At 45.9% G+C, this 22,170-nt stretch overlaps 1 protein-coding gene across 2 annotated transcripts in view; it reads right to left on the bottom strand.

Moving 5' to 3' along the window:
• Nucleotides 1-22,170, bottom strand: part of LOC122366637 (excitatory amino acid transporter 2-like) — a 50,650-nt gene that overhangs the window by 27,972 nt on the left and 508 nt on the right. For both annotated transcript variants that reach the window (XM_043339122.1, XM_043339124.1), the window contains exons 2-3: nucleotides 18,410-18,526; nucleotides 11,836-11,961 (exon numbers count right to left, since the gene is read on the bottom strand). In XM_043339122.1, the coding sequence (XP_043195057.1) occupies nucleotides 11,836-11,961; nucleotides 18,410-18,515 (232 nt within the window). In that variant the 5' untranslated portion in view covers nucleotides 18,516-18,526. The remainder of the gene's footprint in view (nucleotides 1-11,835; nucleotides 11,962-18,409; nucleotides 18,527-22,170) is intronic.

Raw genomic sequence — 22,170 nt, 5'->3', positions numbered from 1 at the left:
CTCACTTTCTTCCTTCATGATATGCTCTCCAAGTTCCAGTGCGGATTTCGCAAGCACCATTCGCCAATCGACCAATTAGTTAGACTAGAGAGTGACATAAGAACAGGATATAAAAAGAAACAACACACTGCAGCAGTTTTCTTAGATATTAAAAAGGCATTTGATACGGTATACAAACCAGCTTTGCTATTTAAACTGAAACGACTTGGCCTTAAAGGTCATTTGGCGTACTACTTGCACAACTTCCTTTCCGGCAATAGACGTTTCCGCGTAAAGCTTCGCTCCATTTTCTCAAATACTTACGAAACGGAAAACGGACTCCCACAAGGTAGTTGTCTATCGCCGATCCTCTTTAACATCATGATTGATGATTTGTTTGAGGACATTCCTTCCGGCATTTCTTATTCTCTTTTTGCTGATGACAGCGCTATATGGTGTACGGCACCCGACTATGACATAGGCATTCATAACTTACAAACTGCACTTCATAAGGTAGAACAATGGTCGGTTAGATACGGTTTAGAATTTTCCGCAGAAAAATCGGCGCTTATGATTTTCTCCAGAAATACTCGAATACAACCATCCAGACTCCCCACACTGAATGGTACACACATTCCGCTTGTTAAGAACTTTAAGTTTCTTGGGGTTGTTTTGGATCCCGGATTGACTATGGGTCCACATGTCAAGCATGTACGAACTAAATGTCAAAAAAGGTTAAACTTATTTCGTTGCTTTACTAGCACGCCAGCTGGTGCCGACCGCTCGACTTTACTACGATTATACAAAGGAATAGTTTTGCCAATCATAGAGTACGGAGCTGTGATGTATGCAGGAGGCAGTTTGCATAATTTGCTTAAACTAGAAACGATACAAAACAATTTTCTAAGATTAGCTCTGGGTGCATTTAAAACATCGCCTATATCAGCGTTACAGGTCGAAGCCAACATACCCCCTTTGCACATAAGAAGGATGGATTTAACACTACGGTATCAAACTAAAATAAAACAATTTCCTTCTCACGCAGCTTATGCAGCAATATCCATTCTACCTAGATTACACTTCAATTATCTAGGTAGATGCGAGAAGAGAACGGGCCTTACCATAGCATCGAGATTCAACAAGTATCAAAATGACTTAGGATGTGTTCTTCCAAATATTACACCTCTGCCTCGCAGCCAGATGGCGCCTTGGATGATCCATCCCCTGTCGGTTGCACTTTTATTTACGATGCCTAAGGATAACCTCTCGATCAACGAGATCCGACAAACATTTCTTTCATACCAGGCAACAAATGTCCACTGTCGCTTTCTTTTCACGGACGGATCGAAACGAGGTAATACTGTTGGAGTAGGCGTTTATTCGCAAGGTCTTCCTCCAACACTCGTAAGAATAACCGATGAATTATCAGTATACGCTGCAGAAATGTATGCCATATATCTCGCTCTAAAACTCATTGATGAACATCACATACAGCATGCTTGTATCTGCTCCGACTCCAAATCTGCTATACAAAGTCTTTTACAGCCAAACATCACACAACACATTCTTCATGACTTAGTGAGTCTTCATCAGCAACTTACAAACGCAGGAAAAGAAATTCATTTTCTATGGATACCGGGTCATTGTGGCATTGCAGGCAATGAAAAAGCCGACGAATATGCCAAGGAAGCCCTTTTTCTTCCAACAATAACAGACATTCCTTTTGATCATAATAACGTCAGGGCTTTAATAAAACACCAATGTTGTCGCTTCTGGCAACACCTATGGGATACAACTGGATTGGGAACGCAGCTGTTTCGAATCAAACCACACATTGCAAATTGGTCATCATCGAATCGACAGTCCAGAAGAGAGGAACAGGTTTTGGCGAGATTAAGAATTGGTCATACGTATATTACTCATTCCTTCATTTTTGACCGGGAGCCTCGAACTATTTGTCCACATTGTCGAGTCACGCTTACAATAGAACACATAGTCTTACATTGTACTAAGTACAACAACGAGCGCACACCAATACACACTTATTGCCGAACGCATGACGTCCCTATGAGTTTATCAGTTGTTTTAGGCGATGATCATCCATCATTGTTACAGCTTCTCTTCTCCTTTCTGGCTGCAATAAACATCTTACATCGTCTATAAAGAAGAACACGGTCCTTGAGTAGAATCTATAAACATTGAATAGTTTATACACACACGGTGCGCAATGGTCCAAATGGACCGAAGCACCTAACAAACAAATGAAATGAAAAATGCCGAAGGAGACCCCGTAGCCGGGTGCAGTGAGTGCCTTGGGGCTGGGTGGTTTGTCCTCTGGACGGGCTCGGCCCCGGCGACTCACTGGGGTGCCTGCCCAGACCAATGTCTCCCCCTAATTCCTATCATCCTTCCGGCTCTGCAATGGTCTTGTCGACCGAAAGGGCCTAACCCAACAAAACTAAACAAACAAGTTCCGAAGGACATTTAATCCTCGCCGGGAGTTTTTCGGAAGTATAGGGGAGTGAAATTTCCCTGAGAGATTCCCTGCTGAAGGCGCGCGGTTCCCCGCGTGGGGGTCAGGAACAATATGGGGAGTTATATCAGAAAAATAGGGGAGTTGAGCTGCTATATTTTACACCCTAATTTGGGAGTTTGACACCCTGTCGGGTGCATAGGGACCAAAAAGGGGTGCTCGGCTGATATTTGAGGGGTGTCACCTGCAGTCTAACGGAACCCCATGTGGGCCGGCGCTGACCCCCCTTTAGCGGCTGCGACTCCCCACTATGCGTCGAAACCCTCCTGGGGTGTACGCCAAACACCCCATTTATAATAGCTCAGCGACTCCCCTCAAAACACCCCACTCGGGTGTTATTTTTGACATGACCGTCAATACCCCGTACAGGGTGTCATTTTTTCTTTCAGTGTGTGTGTGTGTGCGCGCGTGTAACAAATCGGCGCGCAGCGCCGCGAAATTTGGTATAACCTATTAGGTAGGTATACCTACCTACATCACTTGCGTAAAAATTATCACTGGTCACTTAAGGCCAGGTCGCCATGTCAAGTTCAGTTATACATACGGTATACCTCTATCAAACTTTCCCCTCTCGCCATTCTTGTAGCTTTTCTCCCATAGCTTCGAAATTTGGTACACTGTATACCTAATGTATGGGGTTATATGTGTCAGCAATTCATGATTCTGAGGATTTACATCTATGATCTGGAGGCAGGTCAAATACGTGACCTCATCATGAGAAAATAATGAGAAATTAGAAAAAGCACGAATGCCTCCTGCTTTGAAAATGTTCGTCAGAAACGCAAAATATCTTTGGAGCCATGACAAATCAGCTCATCATTGCCAGGGACAGGGTGCAACTTATGGCGAGTGATGACTCGAAAGGTCATTAGTGGAAATGTCCATCGAGGGCCACCAGTATTTTTTTTTCTACAACTTTTGACGAAGACGCGGTAGAGCGATGACAGCACCTGGAAGGTGTTCATTGTTCAGCTCAACAACACGGATCCATTCATATGCAGCAGGAGGTCCTTTTTCGATCAGGACATAACGTTGACCTGAGGTCGTTTTAACGTTAATTCTGAATGGTCAAATTTTAACTCATGTGACGCGTCTCAAAAGAGATAAACACGGTGGTGACAAGACAACATATGTAAATACAATACAAATTCACGGAATCTTAAGTTATTGCAAAGCAAATGTTTCGGCAGAATCTGTCCAGTTCGCTGTTTGCCTTCTATGGGCAAAACATAGACCTGAGATGAAATCTGACGCGAATCTAGCGAAAGAGCGTTGAAAGAGCTATCGAATATGTTTTCTGCTTCACTGTAGCCCTTCTATTGGTGGGTTCCTGGGCCCTGTTTCACCGGTGATAGCAGCACGCTGCTTTTACACGTGTCAAATTGGGTTTCCATGGAAACATCAACAGGCCCGTTGCTCCAACACTACCGCAAGTGTGACGTCAGCTCGCGCAATTTGATAGCAGCGTGGTAGGAGCGTCCCGTGAAACACCGCCCCAGTCGCTAACGTATAACGTATACTAAAGTAACGCTGAGGTATGCTTTCGAGCCCTGATCGATCTAGAGGTTTGCAGAAAAAGAGCATGCTGCCCGTGACGAGAGAAAGCCGATGATACCCATTTACAAGGTTTCGGGTCATCTCAGGACTCAGGTCATCGCCAATAAGTAGGGAAACTCGGGACCTGCTAGAACTTTGCGAATGTAAGTTGTGATGGTTTTTCGAGGTTCTGATTACGAATGTTATCTTAGTTTTGAACGAAGATGATGACTCCATGCATTTGGGGTAGATCAGGTCAGGTCAGATCAACCAGTACCTAATAGTGGATGACCACCACCGATTGCTTCCTAACATGTTATACATATGTATAAGCAACACAACTACTTCTTAAATGTTCAGATTGGCGCTAAGTTCAAAATCAGCTCCAAAAACTATCCTATACCTAAATTAACCCGCGCCCGGCTGGGGGTCCTGGATTTCCACGCCCTGCTGGGGGGGGGGGGTTTGAACACCCCCCTTCTAACTCGGCTCCTGGGCCACGTAGCGATACGCGGAAGGCGGCGTTCGAAAGAGCGTCAAAAATAATGAGGAAATCACTTCGGTCAATTTTTTGGTCAGGTCAAAGGTCAGGTCACCAGAGGTCATTGAATGCAAAATTTCGCCGATTTCCAGGTCGAATGTTGACAATTTCCAAGAAGCTAACGCATAGGCATAACTCGGGAACCAATAGAGCTACAGCGCCGCGGAAAAGCGCATTCGATAGCCCTATTAATGCCCTTTCTGAATAATTTTATTTGACCTAACGTCAACGGTTTTGCCTGCAGGGGGCAAAAACTGCAAAAATAGCCGATTTTTTCGGAAACAGTTTTTCTGCAATAACTTTTGACCCAAGCCTTGTACGAGCTTACTTTTACCGGCATCGTGTTCCTCTCGTCAAGACGCATCGAATGAACTATAACTTGACCTTAAAAGGTCAACTTGAAAATTTGACCTCAGGTCAAGGTCATGACCTGACCGGAAAGGGTCATGTTGCATATCAGTCGATCCGTATCGTCGAGCAGAACACATCTAAGGCGTTTTCATCGCTCTAGCATGCCTCTATCAAAAGTTATTTGCGAAAAACTGTTAGATACCATTCGTGACCTAAGATGACCTCAGGGCATAAACAGAGGTCACGGACATCATTTTCATGTTCAGTGTGTCTAAACCACTTGTAATTCAGTGTTTGGGAGTGTTTATAATGTCTTTCGTCCAAAAGAGGCGCATTTCAATTTTCTCCCATTGACTTATAATGGGGAGGTCGCAAAATTGACCTGACCTTAGGTCATAGACATCAAAATTATGAGAAATACATTTTGTACATGCTATTGCTCTCAGCAATCGCTGAAAGTTTCAAAGCGATCGGTCACTCGGTGTAGCTATGACAGACATTGAAACTTTTTATAAGGTGAGGTCACTTTAAGTGACCTGGTGACCTGACCTTGAATGACCTTGGTCTGAAATTTTCACAACATGTGTAGAATTGATGTATGATAAGGTGTACCAAAAACGGCGGCGCGATATTCGCGAAAAACCACAAGGGGGGGGTGTTCAAACACCCCCCCCCCCCCAGCAGGGCGCGGGTTAAAAGCATGTTATGAAAAAGTGAACCAAGGTCATCTTTTTTTGAATCAGGGATATCGATTTATTTTTAAGTAGGTGATTAACTTGAGCGCACCGGAAGTTTCGTTGCAATCGGCTCCTTTTTGCGCGACTTCTTTTCTTTGCGAAAGCCCGAGACGGTCTCATCTGACTCCCTGTCCCCTACATGTGCACTGTACAGCTAGTTGTGACGGTAGCCATGGGGCTGAGGCTAGTTTGTAGTTTTGTAGTTAGGTACTGATCCGACGAATCGACTGCGACCATTTTTCTAACGATCAGACGAACGCTCGGGGCAGTTTTGGCGCGTCCAATCCTTTGAGGGATAAAAAGGTACTAGAATGGTGGCTACTTAAAAGTATTGTTGTGCTGGTGTTCCCCGCCCACAGCTAATTGAACTTAAGCTAATTGGCTAATTGGCTTTAGGGAGCTCTTGAAGCGATTCTGAATCTGATGTATTTGTTGGTGTTGCTGACGCCTGCTTCACTGACATAAAAGCTAAAAAAGCATACTCAGCATCGCAAAAAGTGGGGGGGTCGACACCCCCGGTTTTCAAGAGTGGGGGGGTCACGACCCCCCCGACCCCCCGTCGGCGACGCCCCTGGTAAAGGCTACCCGAACCGGTAATGATTCTTGCTTATTTGTTCAGCTCAGCCGTATTTAGAGATTTAGCTGGCTTTGTCCATGAATAACAATATCGGCAGGGGCGTAGCCAAGGGGGAGGGGCCACGGGGGCAATGGCCCCTCCCTTGAGCGCAAAACGCGCCATGGGAGAGCCCCTCAGGCCCCGGGATATTTTTTCAAACACTGGATAAAACGTCTTTTACTCGGAAGAAAATTGATATCGAAGTTTCATTTCTCTGGCCTTCTGATGACCCAATGGGCCCCTGCACTCATCCGATGACCCCCGGTTTTCTGGGGCCCCTGGTCGCCTAGGGGGCCCCGGTCGCTTGAGGGCTAGTCGCCTGGGGGCCCCTGGTCGCCTGGGGGCCTGGTCGCCTGGCCCCTGCCCCCTGGTCGCCTGGAAGAACGTTTGTCACCTGCAGTGGCATAGCCAAGGAGGGGGCCAAAGGGACCATGCCCCCCTGGAAGCCAGGGGTCCTTATTCTATAGGGGCCCCTGGCTGACACAGTGGGCCCTTGGCGACGCAAAGGCCCCTGCGGCAGATCCTTTGACACAGCTGAGTAGTTATACTTTGGCCAAGAGAGCCCCAATTTTAGAGCCTTGGGGCCCTATTGAAACCAGGGGGCCAGTTGGATGGGATGGGTCCAACTAGGGTCCAACGGTGTGTAAACAGAATCAATGCGTTCCGACTGTTGGTCTGACCCTATATCGGTTTGAGGGAGCTCGGATCGGATCCACTGTCGTTTGAGGGGGCCCTATCGGTTTGAGGAAGCCCTCAAATGCCCTGAACGGGTCCTTAGTTTGTCTAAGAGAGCCCTCCGTCGGCATGACTGGGCCTCTGCAAGTGCAAGGAGGGCTTTTGTCGGTCTTAGTGGCCCTTAGGCGGCTTATATGACCCTCAGACGGCTTACGAGGCTCTCATGCGCTGTAGGGGCCTCTGACGGTCTGAAGAACCCTCATCCGACCTACGGGCCCTCAGACCGCCCTCAAAACCGACTGGCGACTCTATGAAGCTATTCGTGGGCCTATCTAACAGGGCCCATGGACTGCTTACCCCTAAGTTCTAATATTTTTGTTAATAAATATTTTTTCCTATTTATTTGGGCCCCCTCCAAAAAATATTGGATGCAACCAGATGGCCTTTTTGGATTTTGAGGGGGTTATCTTGGGCCCCTGTGCGTTTGGCCCCCTCCTTGAGGAAATCCTGGCTACGCCCCTGAATATCGGGCAACCATAAAACTTTTTTTGACCTTCAAACAGCATCCAGTTTGCTTAAGACCAGAAAGGTAGTACCGGACGCCCGGCCGGACCAGAATTTTTGCATTTGCTTCTGGGTGGGCAAATCGACGCCACTGGGTGGGCAATTGTGGTGACTGGGTGGGCATTTGCCCACCCAGAGGGTATGTTAGAGGAGGCCCTGTATCTTCAATGACAAAATAACAATTCCAAGCCCGCCCCACGACACCAAACCTCATACGCGGCGGAGCTCAAGCTGAGTTGCAATTTGTAAAGGCCTGGCTACACTACGCGTTTTCTGCGTGCGTTTTTTGCTTTTGCGAGTTTGCGTGATTTGCATAATATGGTTCTAGAAAGAAACGATATTATGTTTTGTTTTTGTTATATTTTAATAATTTTTTTTAATTATTAAATTATTATAAAAGGTTTTATTAATTTTTATAAAATATACGCAAACATGCAAGCTCGCGAAAACGCACGCAGAACACGCGTAGTGTAGCAAGGCCTTTAGTACTGAAGTACGCATACGCTAAGTGGGCAGCCATCTTTAATTTAGCAGCAGAACATGGATTACTAACTATATAAAATACATAGTTTATATTTTCAGATTCAATTAAGCATATTTATGCATGCGTGTAAAACAGTTTTTTATTCTGCCCAATTCATTACAGAAAAAAATATCCAACAGTAAAAATCTAAATTGGTTTGGCAATGTGTATTTAGCCCTGCACTAGGTAGTTGCAGCGTATATTGACGCAGCTGCGACATAAAAGCGTACATATTTTGCGTGCTTTGCATGTGGCAAATATTGCGAGCAGTCTGGCAAATCTCTAATCCGAATTTAGCATCGAATGCAAAACTGTTAGCGGTCCTCAAAACTAGAAGGTGAAGAACACCAAACGGATAAAGATTGTTTGTTGAGCTATGAAAACAATAGTTTTTGGGTGATGGTGGAGGTGATGGGAAGGTGGTTGTTTTTTAATACCTAGTAGGGTATGTATCTGCTTTTTGCCATTGTATCTTGACTTTTGTGTAATTGGGAGCCACCACGGCAATATGTGACAGATCCATCAATGCTCATAAGCCAAGGTATTCCAATTATTTACGTTGATAGGTAAACGCTGATTCTGCTGGGAAATGTAAAGTGAGTGAGAAGACCATGGGTTAGATCAAGCAATTTATGACCCTTAGCCCAAAATCAAATCAGTAACTCAAACTAAGGTTACCAAATTATAATGTGAACATGCATTGTGTATTCATCAATATACTCACAAATGTCCTGATGAAACAGGGTATTGAAAATATAAAGATTAACATGATATCTAAAACATGTGTGTTGAACTGTTGAGCAATGTGCGCCTGCTTACTGCTACTGTTAACTTGGTTACTATTAGAGGTGTCAATTTCAGAAATTTCTTGTCCGATGTCCGTCCAATGTCCAAAATCCTAGCTCACTTTTGTCCGAAAAATGTCCAAGGCATGGATTTGTCCGAAAACTGTCCGAAAGCTGGATATGGAAAGAGAGGATGGGGGAATTGATCTATATTAGGTATATGTTATTATGTACCACATGATAACTAAATAACAGATATCCGCCATCTGGTTTTGAGTGCAAAATATTGGCAACTAAAAATGTTGAAGCAATATCATATGCAGTAGGGAATGGGCATTTGGGCAAAAGGCCTAATCTGATATACAACACAAATACAGCATATTGAGACAAGCCTATTCTTCTTTAAAATGTGCTACAGCCTACAACTGAAGCTGAGTAGGCAGGAATAATGCAAAACATTGCCTTATCCCTCAAACTTGTGTTCTCAAATATTGACTTCTTGCCGCATCCCTTTTTTGACACTAAGCCACTTGATGATGAAATAATACAGCAATAATGCAAGAAGCTAGTCACTTACAATAATGCATATCTTCATCTTATATCACACTGGCTGACATGTAAAGAAGAACACTTTTTGCAAAAGCAAAATAGTTCAAGTTCATGTAAGAAGAAACATGTGAGATAGGTAGGCACCATCTGGAAGAAACGTGCTCTTCAGTGAGCCACACATCTCTGAATATCGAAACAAAATAAGCTATCACAAAAACGAAAATACTTGCTATGATTTAACACAAATTCACTGAAATTCACAAGCAAAAATTTGTAATCCTCGGTAGAAAGGAAAACACATTTCATGCTACCATTCTCTGTAGAATGGAACATGGTATCCGGCTTTGAGTCGATGATGTGAAAGTAAATCAATAATATGACGTCATTATCAGATAATTTGTCCTATTGAAGTGCATTTACCATTAGTTGTTTAATATAAATTCAATATGCATTGAAAAATATCATAATTTTTCGAAAATTATTCAATTGTTAAGCAAACTGACTGTATTTATTATTTTAGACGTCATTTTGTGTCTCCTCTGATTCTCATCCGGGGGCCATCTTTCCTTAGGTGACATTTATGACGCTTTCGCCGCATTTCATCATCTTTTGGTAATCAGTTTATTTGGATAGGCTATCGGCATTATGTAGCATTTATTGTATTCGATATTTCGGCACGGATATTTTTTTGGGGGAAGGGGTGGAAGGGGATGATTTTATGATAGGAGGTTCTAGGTAAGACTCTTGTGCTACTTGGCACACCTTGATATTTGCAATTTTTTCAGCCTCTTCTGTTAACTTTCAAGTGAGGCAAATCTTTTTTTGGATTTCCTTCTTTACTGCTTTGGTGTCTAGTGCTTCCCATAGGTCAATGATTGTACATCATATTCATAACTGTGTTATCTTATGATGGGCTTACTGACAACAATGTCACCTATTGGCTATTGCCATTTGTAAACACATTTTCAAATTTAGAGTGTAAAAGTTGGCAAAGTATAGGTAGGTATATATTTGACTCAGAACTACCTGCTACATGCAATTATGTTTATGTTCATCTTGCACTATAATTATTAATGATGTATGAACCACATATCCCCTGCCAATTTCGAAGACATGTTTTGCAATTTGCATTTTGATAATGGAAATAAGTTTGAACTTTACCTTATTTAAGAAATTTGTTATTTTCAACTAGTTTTCCGAATATGTCCGAAGTGTTTGTCACTTGTCCGTCCGATTTCCGAATCGGAATTCGGAAATTTTCGGAATTCCAAAATTTTCGGTTCCGATTGACACCTCTAGGTGGTTGTTTTTTAATACCTAGTAGGGTATGTATCTGCTTTTTGCCATTGTATCTTGACTTTTGTGTAATTGGGAGCCACCACGGCAATATGTGACAGATCCATCAATGCTCATAAGCCAAGGTATTCCAATTATTTACGTTGATAGGTAAACGCTGATTCTGCTGGGAAATGTAAAGTGAGTGAGAAGACCATGGGTTAGATCAAGCAATTTATGACCCTTAGCCCAAAATCAAATCAGTAACTCAAACTAAGGTTACCAAATTATAATGTGAACATGCATTGTGTATTCATCAATATACTCACAAATGTCCTGATGAAACAGGGTATTGAAAATATAAAGATTAACATGATATCTAAAACATGTGTGTTGAACTGTTGAGCAATGTGCGCCTGCTTACTGCTACTGTTAACTTGGTTACTATACTGATTTTAAGGCACTGGAAAGAAACTTAACATTCATTTTTTCATCTTTATGCATTGACATTTATGTATGTTTTGTGTTTACAGTTTGATAAAAACCTAAAACAATTTTTTATGTTTTTCAATTATGATAGCTGTGCGCATTTATAATACTGACAAAATACCTAAAAATTTTGCAGTGCATTGTGTGTGACTATGATGCAAATGCCACATATATTTCTACATAATATAGTACTAAATATGGTCATAACCTCAATTTCCAGCACATGGTCATTGAATCATTTTGTTAATTCAATCAACTTGAATCGATGAGTTGCCGATTCAATCACTTGCAGTTGCCATGTGTGACCGATTCAATCAGGATTCATATGGTGACAAGAGGTGATTCAACCGACTCAATCACAGTGAGTCGGCATTTTCAAGCGATTCATGAGAATCGATTCAATCAGAGTTGAATCGCTTACAAGTCTGGTAGGCACTATCGTATATTCTAGAGTTCGATTAATAAAAAGTGACTGTTGAGTGTTCACGCATCCACCGTAACAACAGCATGTGTATTTTTCACGCCTGCAAGAAATCGTCAAACGAGCCAATCGAAGATATCCCTGAAACCGTCTCCCTTACTTGATATGGCGGACTAATGACTACACATGTTCCACTGACTTTGTGACATGTTGGCTCTTTGACCCGACCTCTCCCGTTCCCGCCCGGCGACCCCGACTGACCTGTGACCAGACTGGCGATCACCAGCGGCACTATCATCAGCTTCAGTAGCCGCATGAACAGCTCGCCCGGGTAGGCGATCAGCAGTCGGGCCGTCTCGCTCGGCTGGTACGGCTTGATGGAAACGCCTGCGGGCACACCGGGGGCGCCGACATGTCAGCAGGGCAGGGAGAGGCCGAGGGGTAGGTGGCGGTGAACGTAAGGAGTTGAGCGGCACTGAACGAGACCGAATAAATTTTTAACGATACACATATTCCTCAAGTAAACTATGAAATATCAGACACCTTAGAGACATGAAATTCGTGAGTGAAGTAATTAGTCATATCAACGCAATCATTATATTGATTTTTTTTTTCACAATATCCACTTCCCACTGACGAAGGCAGCATGTGATCGAAACCTTTGGCATTTTAGGTTCGTTTTGTTATTTTGTCACGACTTTATCTCCAAAGAAGGCCTGGATATTTAAGCGGTGAGTTGGATAATGAGACAGGGGAACATATCTGAATATGTGCAATGCAAGGAATCGTGATGCCTGATGATATCTAGCAAGTCTGAGAAATTGAGGATCAACTACGTTATAAGTTAGGTCGAAGCAAACTCAGGCATGGGACCCTTTCAGAGGACCGAGTTATCCACGTGCACTCCTGAGTTTCAGTCACTGGCCAACTATGTTCAGAATCAGAAGGGGGAGCACAGGGTTGAGTCGCTGAGCCTATTACGGAAGATGTGTCTGGTCCAAAATGAGCTGGAGCAGGCACGATAATAGGCTGACATGATCCGGCCCGGAGACAGCCAGGTCCGGGGTAGGTACTCGTAGCCAGCTACCGCTGTCCTGTTTTAGCCGGAATGGAGCCACAGATGGTCCCGTACACTTTCTAAACAGAGGCCGGAGCGGCAGCCGGCGATCTAAAGGTCTATTGAAAGCCCCGAACGACACGCCATATGTGATCACTGGTCACACATGTGCATCTTTCTCAGTAAAATTGTTTCGGGTTTCGAAAGGAGTATTCCACTTAACACACAGTTATTCTGAATTTTCTGGTAATCTTCGCCACTCAGACTGGCGGTAAATATAATATATTAGGTATTTATATTAGCGGAAAATATCGGGCAATTCTTATCCGTCAATTTCAGACTATAGGCATAATAACCCAAAATTGATAACATCAGTGAGAGTAATGGCACAATCGGACCTTGTGAGGTGATTGTCAAAACGTTCCCGTATACCTATTTTTCATCGCATCTGCACAGTTTGCTGTATATTATGTTTATGGAGTTCAGTCCGCCCCAAATTGCAGTGCTTCTTTTCTCAACTATTCGCCACCCCCTGAATTTTCGTGTCATGTATTTCCCGTCACGCCGCTCGGGCCCGTCTGTGAACGTGTCCGCATTTATCAGCTCGGCCAGCTCTGATCATGAGCCGTCACACGCGCGGAGAACAAGGCTCGATAGCGGAACGCTATAGCGACAGCCACATATGCAGTTACTACTATGCATTTCAGACCCCATGAGACCCTGCTTTTCGGCGATAATTTCTTCAATTTTTGTCCAATTAGCTTGAAATTTTGGCAGACGATATTTCAGCTCAAGCGCCAATTTTTGTCAATATGGTCTCTTAACAAAATATCAAAATTTAGAGCACTTGTCGTTGGCTCGTAATGTTAAGCAGTTTCTGCACCCGGATAGAGGCTCGCTCGCTACCGCACCGGATTGGATAGGAGCGCTGGCCAATCACGTTGCGCCGGGCCCAACTAAACTCCGCCCACTGGCCGTGACCGCGATGGGTCTATGCCGCTTCAGTCGGTGTCAGCATCGCGGAGAGGTCGGAGCGGGACCACATACTGGAGACAAGTGAAGCTGGCAAAGTTGTTTCGGGACGAAAGCCAAAAAATTATCCGTTTGAGGGCATTTGGTATCCTCCTCACCTTATTTTGGTATTTAAACGTCGAACCAGCTCAGAATATTCAGAATGATCAGAAGGTAGGATTTATTGGAACGGAACCGGCCGTAGAAGGAAAGATGGATAGACTCTTGGACTCTGAACATTTATTTAAGCCGGAGTTGCACCTATCTCATCGTCAGGTTGGGTCAGGTCACTACCGGATTACCTATAAGATCATGTGTAAGCCTCTGCTTGACCCAAAAATATTGATATATTTGGCAGTGTCAATAAATGTTTCTGAGGAAGGCGCAGAAAGCAACAAAGTAGGATGAAGAGTCTCGGGCACGGCCGATTGCCTGGGGCATCGCTCCAGCGAAACGACTGTATTCGTGATTCGTGAAGCGGTGCGAGGCGCCGGGTGGGGCAGAAGCGTAATATGTCGCATGGTAGAAATGGCCTTTATCGCGGTGTCATGTGTGTGTTATGTTGTTAAGACGTGCACAAAAAGAAATAGCAATGTGGCAGGCGGACGTTGGGCACTACACGAGAACGATCATCAATAAACTCGTATCTTTTTTGTAAAACTTAACCCGCGCCCTGCTGGGGGGGGGTGTTTGAACACCCCCCCTTGTGGTTTTTCGCGAATATCTCAAAAACGGCGGCGCGGAGCGCCGCCGTTTTTGGTACACCTTATCATACATCAATTCTACACATGTTGTGAAAATTTCAGACCAAGGTCATTCAAGGTCAGGTCACCAGGTCACTTGAAGTGACCTCACCTCATAAAAAGTTTCAATGTCTGTCATAGCTACACCGAGTGACCGATCGCTTTGAAACTTTCAGCGATGGCTAAGAGCAATAGCATGTACAAAATGTATATCTCAGAATTTTGATATCGATGACCTAAGGTCAGGTCAATTTTGCGACCTCCCCATTATAAGTCAATGGGAGAAAATTGAAATGCGCCTCTTTTGGACGAAAGACATTATAAACACTCCCAAACACTGAATTACAAGTGGTTTAGACACACTGAACATGAAAATGGTGTCCGTGGCCCCTGTTTATGCCCTGAGGTCATCTTAGGTCACGAATGGTATCTAACAGTTTTTCGCAAATAACTTTTGATAGAGGCATGCTAGAGCGATGAAAACGCCTTAGATGTGTTCAGCTCGACGATACGGATCGACTGATATGCAACATGACCCTTTCCGGTCAGGTCATGACCTTGACCTGAGGTCAAATTTTCAAGTTGACCTTTCAAGGTCAAGTTATAGTTCATTCGATGCGTCTTGACGAGAGGAACACGATGCCGGTAAAAGTAAGCTCGTACAAGGCTTGGGTCAAAAGTTATTGCAGAAAAACTGTTTCCGAAAAAATCGGCTATTTTTGCAGTTTTTGCCCCCTGCAGGCAAAACCGTTGACGTTAGGTCAAATCTGAGAGAATTACTCAGAAAGGGCGTTAATAGGGCTATCGAATGCGCTTTTCCGCGGCGCTGTAGCTCTATTGGTTCCCGAGTTATGCGTTGGCTTCTTGGAAATTGTCGACATTCGACCTGGAAATCGGCGAAATTTTGCCTTCAATGACCTCTGGTGACCTGACCTTTGACCTGACCAAAAAATTGACCGAAGTGATTTCGTCATTATTTTTGACGCTCTTTCGAACGCCGCCTTCCGCGTATCGCTACGTGGCCCAGGAGCCGAGTTAGAAGGGGGGGTGTTCAAACACCCCCCCCCCCAGCAGGGCGTGGAAATCCAGGACCCCCAGCCGGGCGCGGGTTAAGTAACAGTAGGTATGTCCTCAATGGTGATTTAACTATCTCTAGGCTTTTACTTTTCATGTTTGCATTTCAACAGACAAGCTCTGGGGGTAAAGTTTGTCTGGCGACCTCCTCAACCTAAGTCGATGATCAAATGGATTAGTTAGTCCTGAATAGTGATGTCAATTACAGAAAATCGGAATACCGATACCAAACCAAATACCAACCAAAACCGTGGGGAAATACCGATTCCAAACCAACTTGGAAACATGAGTGAAATACCAACTTTTTACCAATTTCTTAGCCTCTTATACATTAGTGAGGGTTCATGATACCAACAAAATATCAAACACATTAGGATCGAAATACCAAATACCAACTTGGCATCGGTTTGGTATCGGTATACCAAAAAGTTGGTATCCGATTGACATCTCTAGTCCTGAAGGTGTTCAATGCTTAGTTGCACAGGGATGATATAAATCGATCACGCCGGCATACATTCCTAATCAAATTTCATATATCAAACACATAAATTGCATCATGGTGATTCTGTTTTGCAATTTTGACGTTGTCTGACGCGATACATAATCTTACGCAATCATTTGAAATCAACAGCGTCTTTTATGCGCGTTTTTTCACAAGCCCCGAATCTTTGTGTGAAATTTTGGAAATATATATTTTTTTGTGACTGAACAAGGTGTACGTACATTTGTGATAGATACAATTAGTCACGGGCTTCAGCTGGTGCGTTACTTATGCGCGTTATTTAGCTCATTCGATGAAGTTACGGCTGCAACGACAACTGCACGCGGCAGCTACGGTCCATGCGAGCCGCCACGGTGCGGCAGCTACTGCCCCGCCCGCTCCACGCAGCCGACTGACCGGCCAAGGTCACTACCCCGTCCGCCGGGAGGGCGGAGCTTAATGGTCACGTGTTTGTGACGTCACACCTACGCACGGATAGCCTCTACTCCACTGACGGATTTACGGAACCGATTTTAACATTACGAGGCAACGACAAGTACCCTAAAATTTGATATTTTGTTAAGAGACCATATTGACGAAAATTGGCGCTTGAGCTGAAATGTGCATTGTGAAAATTTGAAGCAAATTGGACAAATAGTAGATAAATTATCGCCGAAAATTAGGGTCTCATGGGGTCTGAAATGCATAGTAGTTCACCCTAGTGGACCGAACGTGGACCGGTAGCCCTTGTCTGTGACTCTGTGTAATGAAAAGGTGGAATTTCGAGACGACTAGAAATCTGGCGCTCGGAAGCTCAGGTGCAAGGCCCTAAACTCAGGTGGAGCCAGACGATGGCGATAATGCTTACATGTAATATAAAGCACCGTCATTTCCGACAGAAATATCTGGATATGACCATCAACAGTGCCTCTCCCGGAACAATTCTGTTTACATTGAGGGCCAGCATAAACTGCCTGCATTTGAGTCACCTAATGCATGATCTGTGAAGCTGGTAACCTGAGCAGCTAACGATATCCGTCTGGCCGTCTCGGAGAGCCCATGGTGTCTGGTCGTCGCCTGGATTATCGGCAGCGATTCCGGATGCATTACCATGGCAACAGCCAAGCCCAGGAGACTGAGCTCCACCAGACGTCCGTACTCATTTGGATAAGTGCCTTACTTTTACTGCTAGGAAAATTGGTACAGCAATACAGCATGGTGAGTCACACGTAGATATAGAAGGTTATGGTTACCTACTTACATTTATCAGCTGAGAAGATTTAGCCTGTTATTTTAAAAACGGACACGAGGCATGGTTCCGATAATTAACGCTACGCATAGGTAGTGTGTTCAAAAAATGGTCAACCGAGCATCGCTTCAGTTGTCAGTTGATGTCCCAAAGGGCACGGAACGCAATGCGCACAAATGCGCAGCTTCAAGCTTCGGCAAGGTGCGTTGAAATAACATCCGTTGTCCTTTATTGATCAACGCAAGGAAAAACGTGGCTGCAAAAGACATCAGTAGATGCGAGCATGCTAGACATTCACAACTGGCATCGTGTATATGACTATGTGGCACCAGTTGTGGATGACTCACATTTTCGCAATCGACGATGTTTTTGCGCCCACGTTTTCCCTCCCGAACGAACTTTATCTGCGGCCGTGTATGACGATGGAAGCTTGAAATAAAAAGTGTGAAACCATGACTTAATTCGTTAAGATCTTTCATATCATCTGAAAAATACAATCATCTACAAATGCTAAAAATCTGAAAATGTATCGAAATTCGAAATGTGTCAATTTCCGGAATTAAACGGTAATATGATAACTTTTCTTTTTTTATTATTCAGTTACATTAAAGGGACACTCCCACCTTAACATTAGTTTTGAGTTGAGATAGCCAAATTGGTGGCCATGGCCTGCAAATACCGGTTTGGGCACTCACAACATCGACAAATGCTTTAATTCGGAGATATGGAATTTCAAACTTGCAGTTTTCGGATTCTAAGGGGCTAGTGCATTGGTATGCCCCCTTAGAATTTATGACGTCAGCGGAGATCTAACGATTTTTAAATCTTTTACTAAAACGTTTGGTAGCACGCGGTGGTATATGCTGCTTTGCGCGCAGCAAATGCCGCACTTTCAAATAAAGTCGCTAGGAACAGCGGAGATCCCAAAAAGTAAACAAAAGTAAAAGTCTAATATCTTGAAAACCGGTGAATATTTTTCGATGAAATTTGGTAGATATTCGTTTTCGCTCTTTCTGAACCGAGCGACATCACTTTCGTGCCAATTCATTAACTTTTTTGAAGGTGGGAGGGTCCCTTTAAATCTTTATGGATACACTCGCAAGAGCGGTATCCTGTTCCTCTCGCCAATCCGGTGGACTCTGCCCCGTCAGACGGTCTGGGAAGCTCGGACGCCGGTCATCCGAGCCGACCTGTATCCCTAGCCTACAGCGTCTCCTTACCGAGAACGACGCCCATGAGCACGCCGGAGATGGTGGCGATCAGGAGTAGGTTCTCCTTGATCCAGGCCTGGGCAGCGTACCGGGTCGGCTTCGTCGACGGACTCATCTTGTCGGCTTCTGCGGAAACGACAGACACGAGCGGACTGTCGTTAGTAGTAGAACATTTTGCGAGTGATGGCAGGCATTGCAGAATCACTAGTCTTAAACTTTGGAGGACATCCATTTGTTATCTAGCGTTTATCGAACAAGCACCATTTCATTTGAGGATAATACGGTTGCCCAGGGACCGCGGATTCAAATTCTCGTAGGGTGTGCAAGATGTGGCGACTGGGCCCCCCATCTCACGCCGGGCCCCTTCCAAAAAGTCAGCGCCGCCACTGCTCCGGAATAAGCCGGTTCTAAGGAAGCGGGGCGGGAAAACCTTCAAAATTGACGGTCGTAAGATGACTGAGCGAGCATCTTACGGTCAGGAGATGCATGAGCAGAGTAAATGCACATGCATGCATGCAACGTGATCCAAATCGATCTCCGATTTTACCAAGCAGGCCCCTAAAGGCTTACAGTGACCTTCAAGGGCCCCTACGGGCCTCAGAGAGACCTTTTGCACAGTTGATGTTGGCACACTTCTTTTTATCATGGATTACATGAATTAGTTTAAAAATAAAACACGGCCGGCGGGATGTTTGGGCCCATCGATTTGGCCCCTATGACCTATGGGGGTCTGGCCTCCGGCCCCCTTAGCTTCCCCATTGCTCTACGGTCCACACGCTGGCTTTGGGGCCCCATAAAGGCCGCACGCCAGCTCCTGAGACCCAACGCCGGCAATTCTAAGGGTCACCGGCGCACCGCACACGGTCTTTGAAGGTCCCATAACGGCCTCTGGAATGCCTCATGTACATAGAACTAGATGCCGGCAGCGCTCTTGCGTTGCCTTGGGCCAGAATTGGAGGAACGGTGCTGAGGGCACACACCGGGCAAAACCACCGAAAGGCGAAACCCAGACTGAGCTTGGACTGAACCTGAAACCAACCGAAACATCCCAAAAATGCTTGAAAGCACGCGAGATTGGTGTGGATATCTACCTACAGTAAGATATGAATGAACTGCACGTGCATAGTTCATGCCCCAGGCACCCCAGTGCAGTCTTTTTCATGACATCATGTAGCGTGTGTCTAGTTCTATCAGTGTACCGACTTTTGTGTCGCTAGATCGACGTTTACCGGGATCAGAGGATCCCTCGTCAAAACCGTTATCCGTCCCCCGCACGCGCAGCTTGCACCCCTCGGATATTATCTCGCCGGAATGTCGTAATCAAATGTATTCTTCTTATGACCTGCAAGTTTTGAACCAGTTAGAGCTGCCGTTTACCCTGCAGGCGTGGAAACGTACGAAGGGGTGCAATCGGCTTGCACGTGCATAGCTCATGCACCACAGAGTTTAGCTCAACCAAATGTGCATTATTTTGGAGGCCTTGCCTGGGGCTACCATTGAACCGATTTTGAGGTTGATAGCTTAAAATTTCTTTGAGCCAGAGGACCTCACGTCAAAACGGTTTTCCGCCCCCAGCACGTGCAGCCTGCACCCCTAGCAGACGGTGACCCCACTGGAAACTGGTTCAAGGTGTTACCGATGTGTCCCGCCAGCATGGCTTTGCCCGTGACCTCGGGTTGACCTGTAGCCTTGACAAAAAATTTCGTGTCACCGAAACTTTGAAGCGGAATAGCATGTGCCACGAAGCACCGAGCGAACCGAGGCCAGCACCAAAAGTTTACCTCGCCGGAGACGAATCAAACGGTCCCACTTTCGTCCCGATCGGTCCACCCATTTTGACTCCAGGTCCAAAAAAGCTTGGACAAACTCACATACTCACTCACTGACAAACAGGTTCAGCCGAACTTTTTTTCAGCGACCCACCAATGGGAATTTCCGGATGCAAAAGCATGCTATCGCATGCTTTTGATCCTCCAATTCTGGAATATGGATGCCCACGCCGCTTCTTGGGCCCCCACACCGGGCTCTTTGACACCGTTCGCCGGCTCCATGGGGTACCAACTACTACCAAGCAAGCTCGCCTGGAGGTCCCCCACCGTCTCTTGGCGCCCGAGTAGCCTCGATGCCTGAATAGGGCCCCGAGACATCGACCTTGGCCAAAAAGCGTTCGTGTAGGCCCTCAGAAACTGGTGTGAGCCCTGAGATTACGTAATCTCAGGGCTCACAGCCCACACAGTACTGTGTGGGCTACTCAGGCACTTCTGTCGGGTCATCATGCATCGATTTGGGTCCGAGCTAGTGAGGGCTATCAGAAGCATCCTTTAGCCCTGCGACTTCAGAGGTTGGTGTGAGATCCTAAAAAAGAAAGTGAGGGCACTCCGAGGCTTGCAAAGGGCTTTTCCTCGGAGGTCAGCCTTGGCCGAACGGCGTTCCTCAAACTGGTGTAGGGCGCTGAGATTACTGAATGGGACTCTCGAGTATTGGCATAGGGCCCTCAACTATCAGCACGGAGCCCTCAGAAACCGGTAAGGGCTCCTCTGCGGCATGCATAAGCCATCCGATCTCAGAGGCCGGTGTGAGATCCTAAACAAGAGCTGAGTGCAATTAAAAACCTGCGTAGGGCCCTCAGAGATCAGCTTTGACCAGACGGCGGTCGTGGACGCCCTTAGAAACTGACGTAGGGGCCGCCTCAGTCGGTCGGCCCTCTCACATCAGCCTGGGTATCTCTGGAATCGGCCTGGGGCCTTCAAGAGCCGGTTAGGGCCCTCGGAAAGTGGCATTATACCCTGAGATAGCTGTGTAAGGCCCTCGGGTAACGGCTTGGAGCCCTCGGGCATCGGCCTGCGCCCCCGGGCATTGGCCAGAGGTCCTTGGATATCGGTCTAGGGCCCCTCAAGAGCCGGTGAGGGCCTTCAGAAACTGGTATGGGGCCCTGAGATAACTGTGGGGGCTTTCAGGTGCTGATGCGGGACCCTTAGGCATCGGCCCCAAGAGGGGGTTAAGGAGGGCAGGGGGCAGGGGCCCTCAAGAGCCGGTTAGGGCCCTCAGAAACTGGCGTGGATCCCTGAGCTAGCCATGTAGGTACTCAGACACCGGCGTGGGACCTTTAGACATCGACTTGGGGCCCTCGGGCATCGGCCTGGGCCCTCAAGAGCCGGTGGGAGCACTAAAAAATGGCGTGGGTGGGGTTCTGGGATAACCTCTGAGATAACACTAGAACCTGTTCACGCCTTCAGGCACCGGTGCGGGACCATCAGGCTCGCGCTGGGGCCCTCGAGAATCGGCTTGGGACACTCAAGCGCCAGGGCCGCATGGGCCCCCATAACGAACTGTGGGTGTGCAAAAATAGGTGTTTGCACACCCTCAGGATTTTCAGGGTGTGCAATTGCACACCCTGCCCCCCGGAATCCGCGGTCCCTGCGGTTGCCAGATTTCGATCAGCAATCGACAGGGTATGGATGTAACCGGAAGGACTGTTTTCATAATTTAATTTAGATGCCTAATTAATTAGTTATAGCACGCATCCCACAGCATAACAGTATCTTAGGACTAGAGGGCACCCGCAAGACCCGACTGGACCCGACGGGCCCAATCCCGCAGTCAGCCGGCCGGCCGCCGTCTCCTTTCATCTCGGAGCCATCGAGCGCTCAGGACAGATAGGATCAATGGCAGGCGGGAGTAATTGTCATCCCAGGTAGCTATATCAGCCACACTACACCATACTACACTTTCCTGCCCGGAACACGGCTAAGACGCGAGGCCAGGAACAA

The sequence above is a fragment of the Amphibalanus amphitrite genome, unplaced genomic scaffold (genome assembly GCF_019059575.1).
Source record: "Amphibalanus amphitrite isolate SeventyFive unplaced genomic scaffold, NRLGWU_Aamphi_draft 000821F_arrow, whole genome shotgun sequence".
NCBI lineage: Eukaryota > Metazoa > Arthropoda > Thecostraca > Balanomorpha > Balanidae > Amphibalanus > Amphibalanus amphitrite.
The sequence above is the reverse complement of the archived record's forward strand: the minus strand, read 5'-3'. Positions and strand labels throughout refer to the sequence as shown.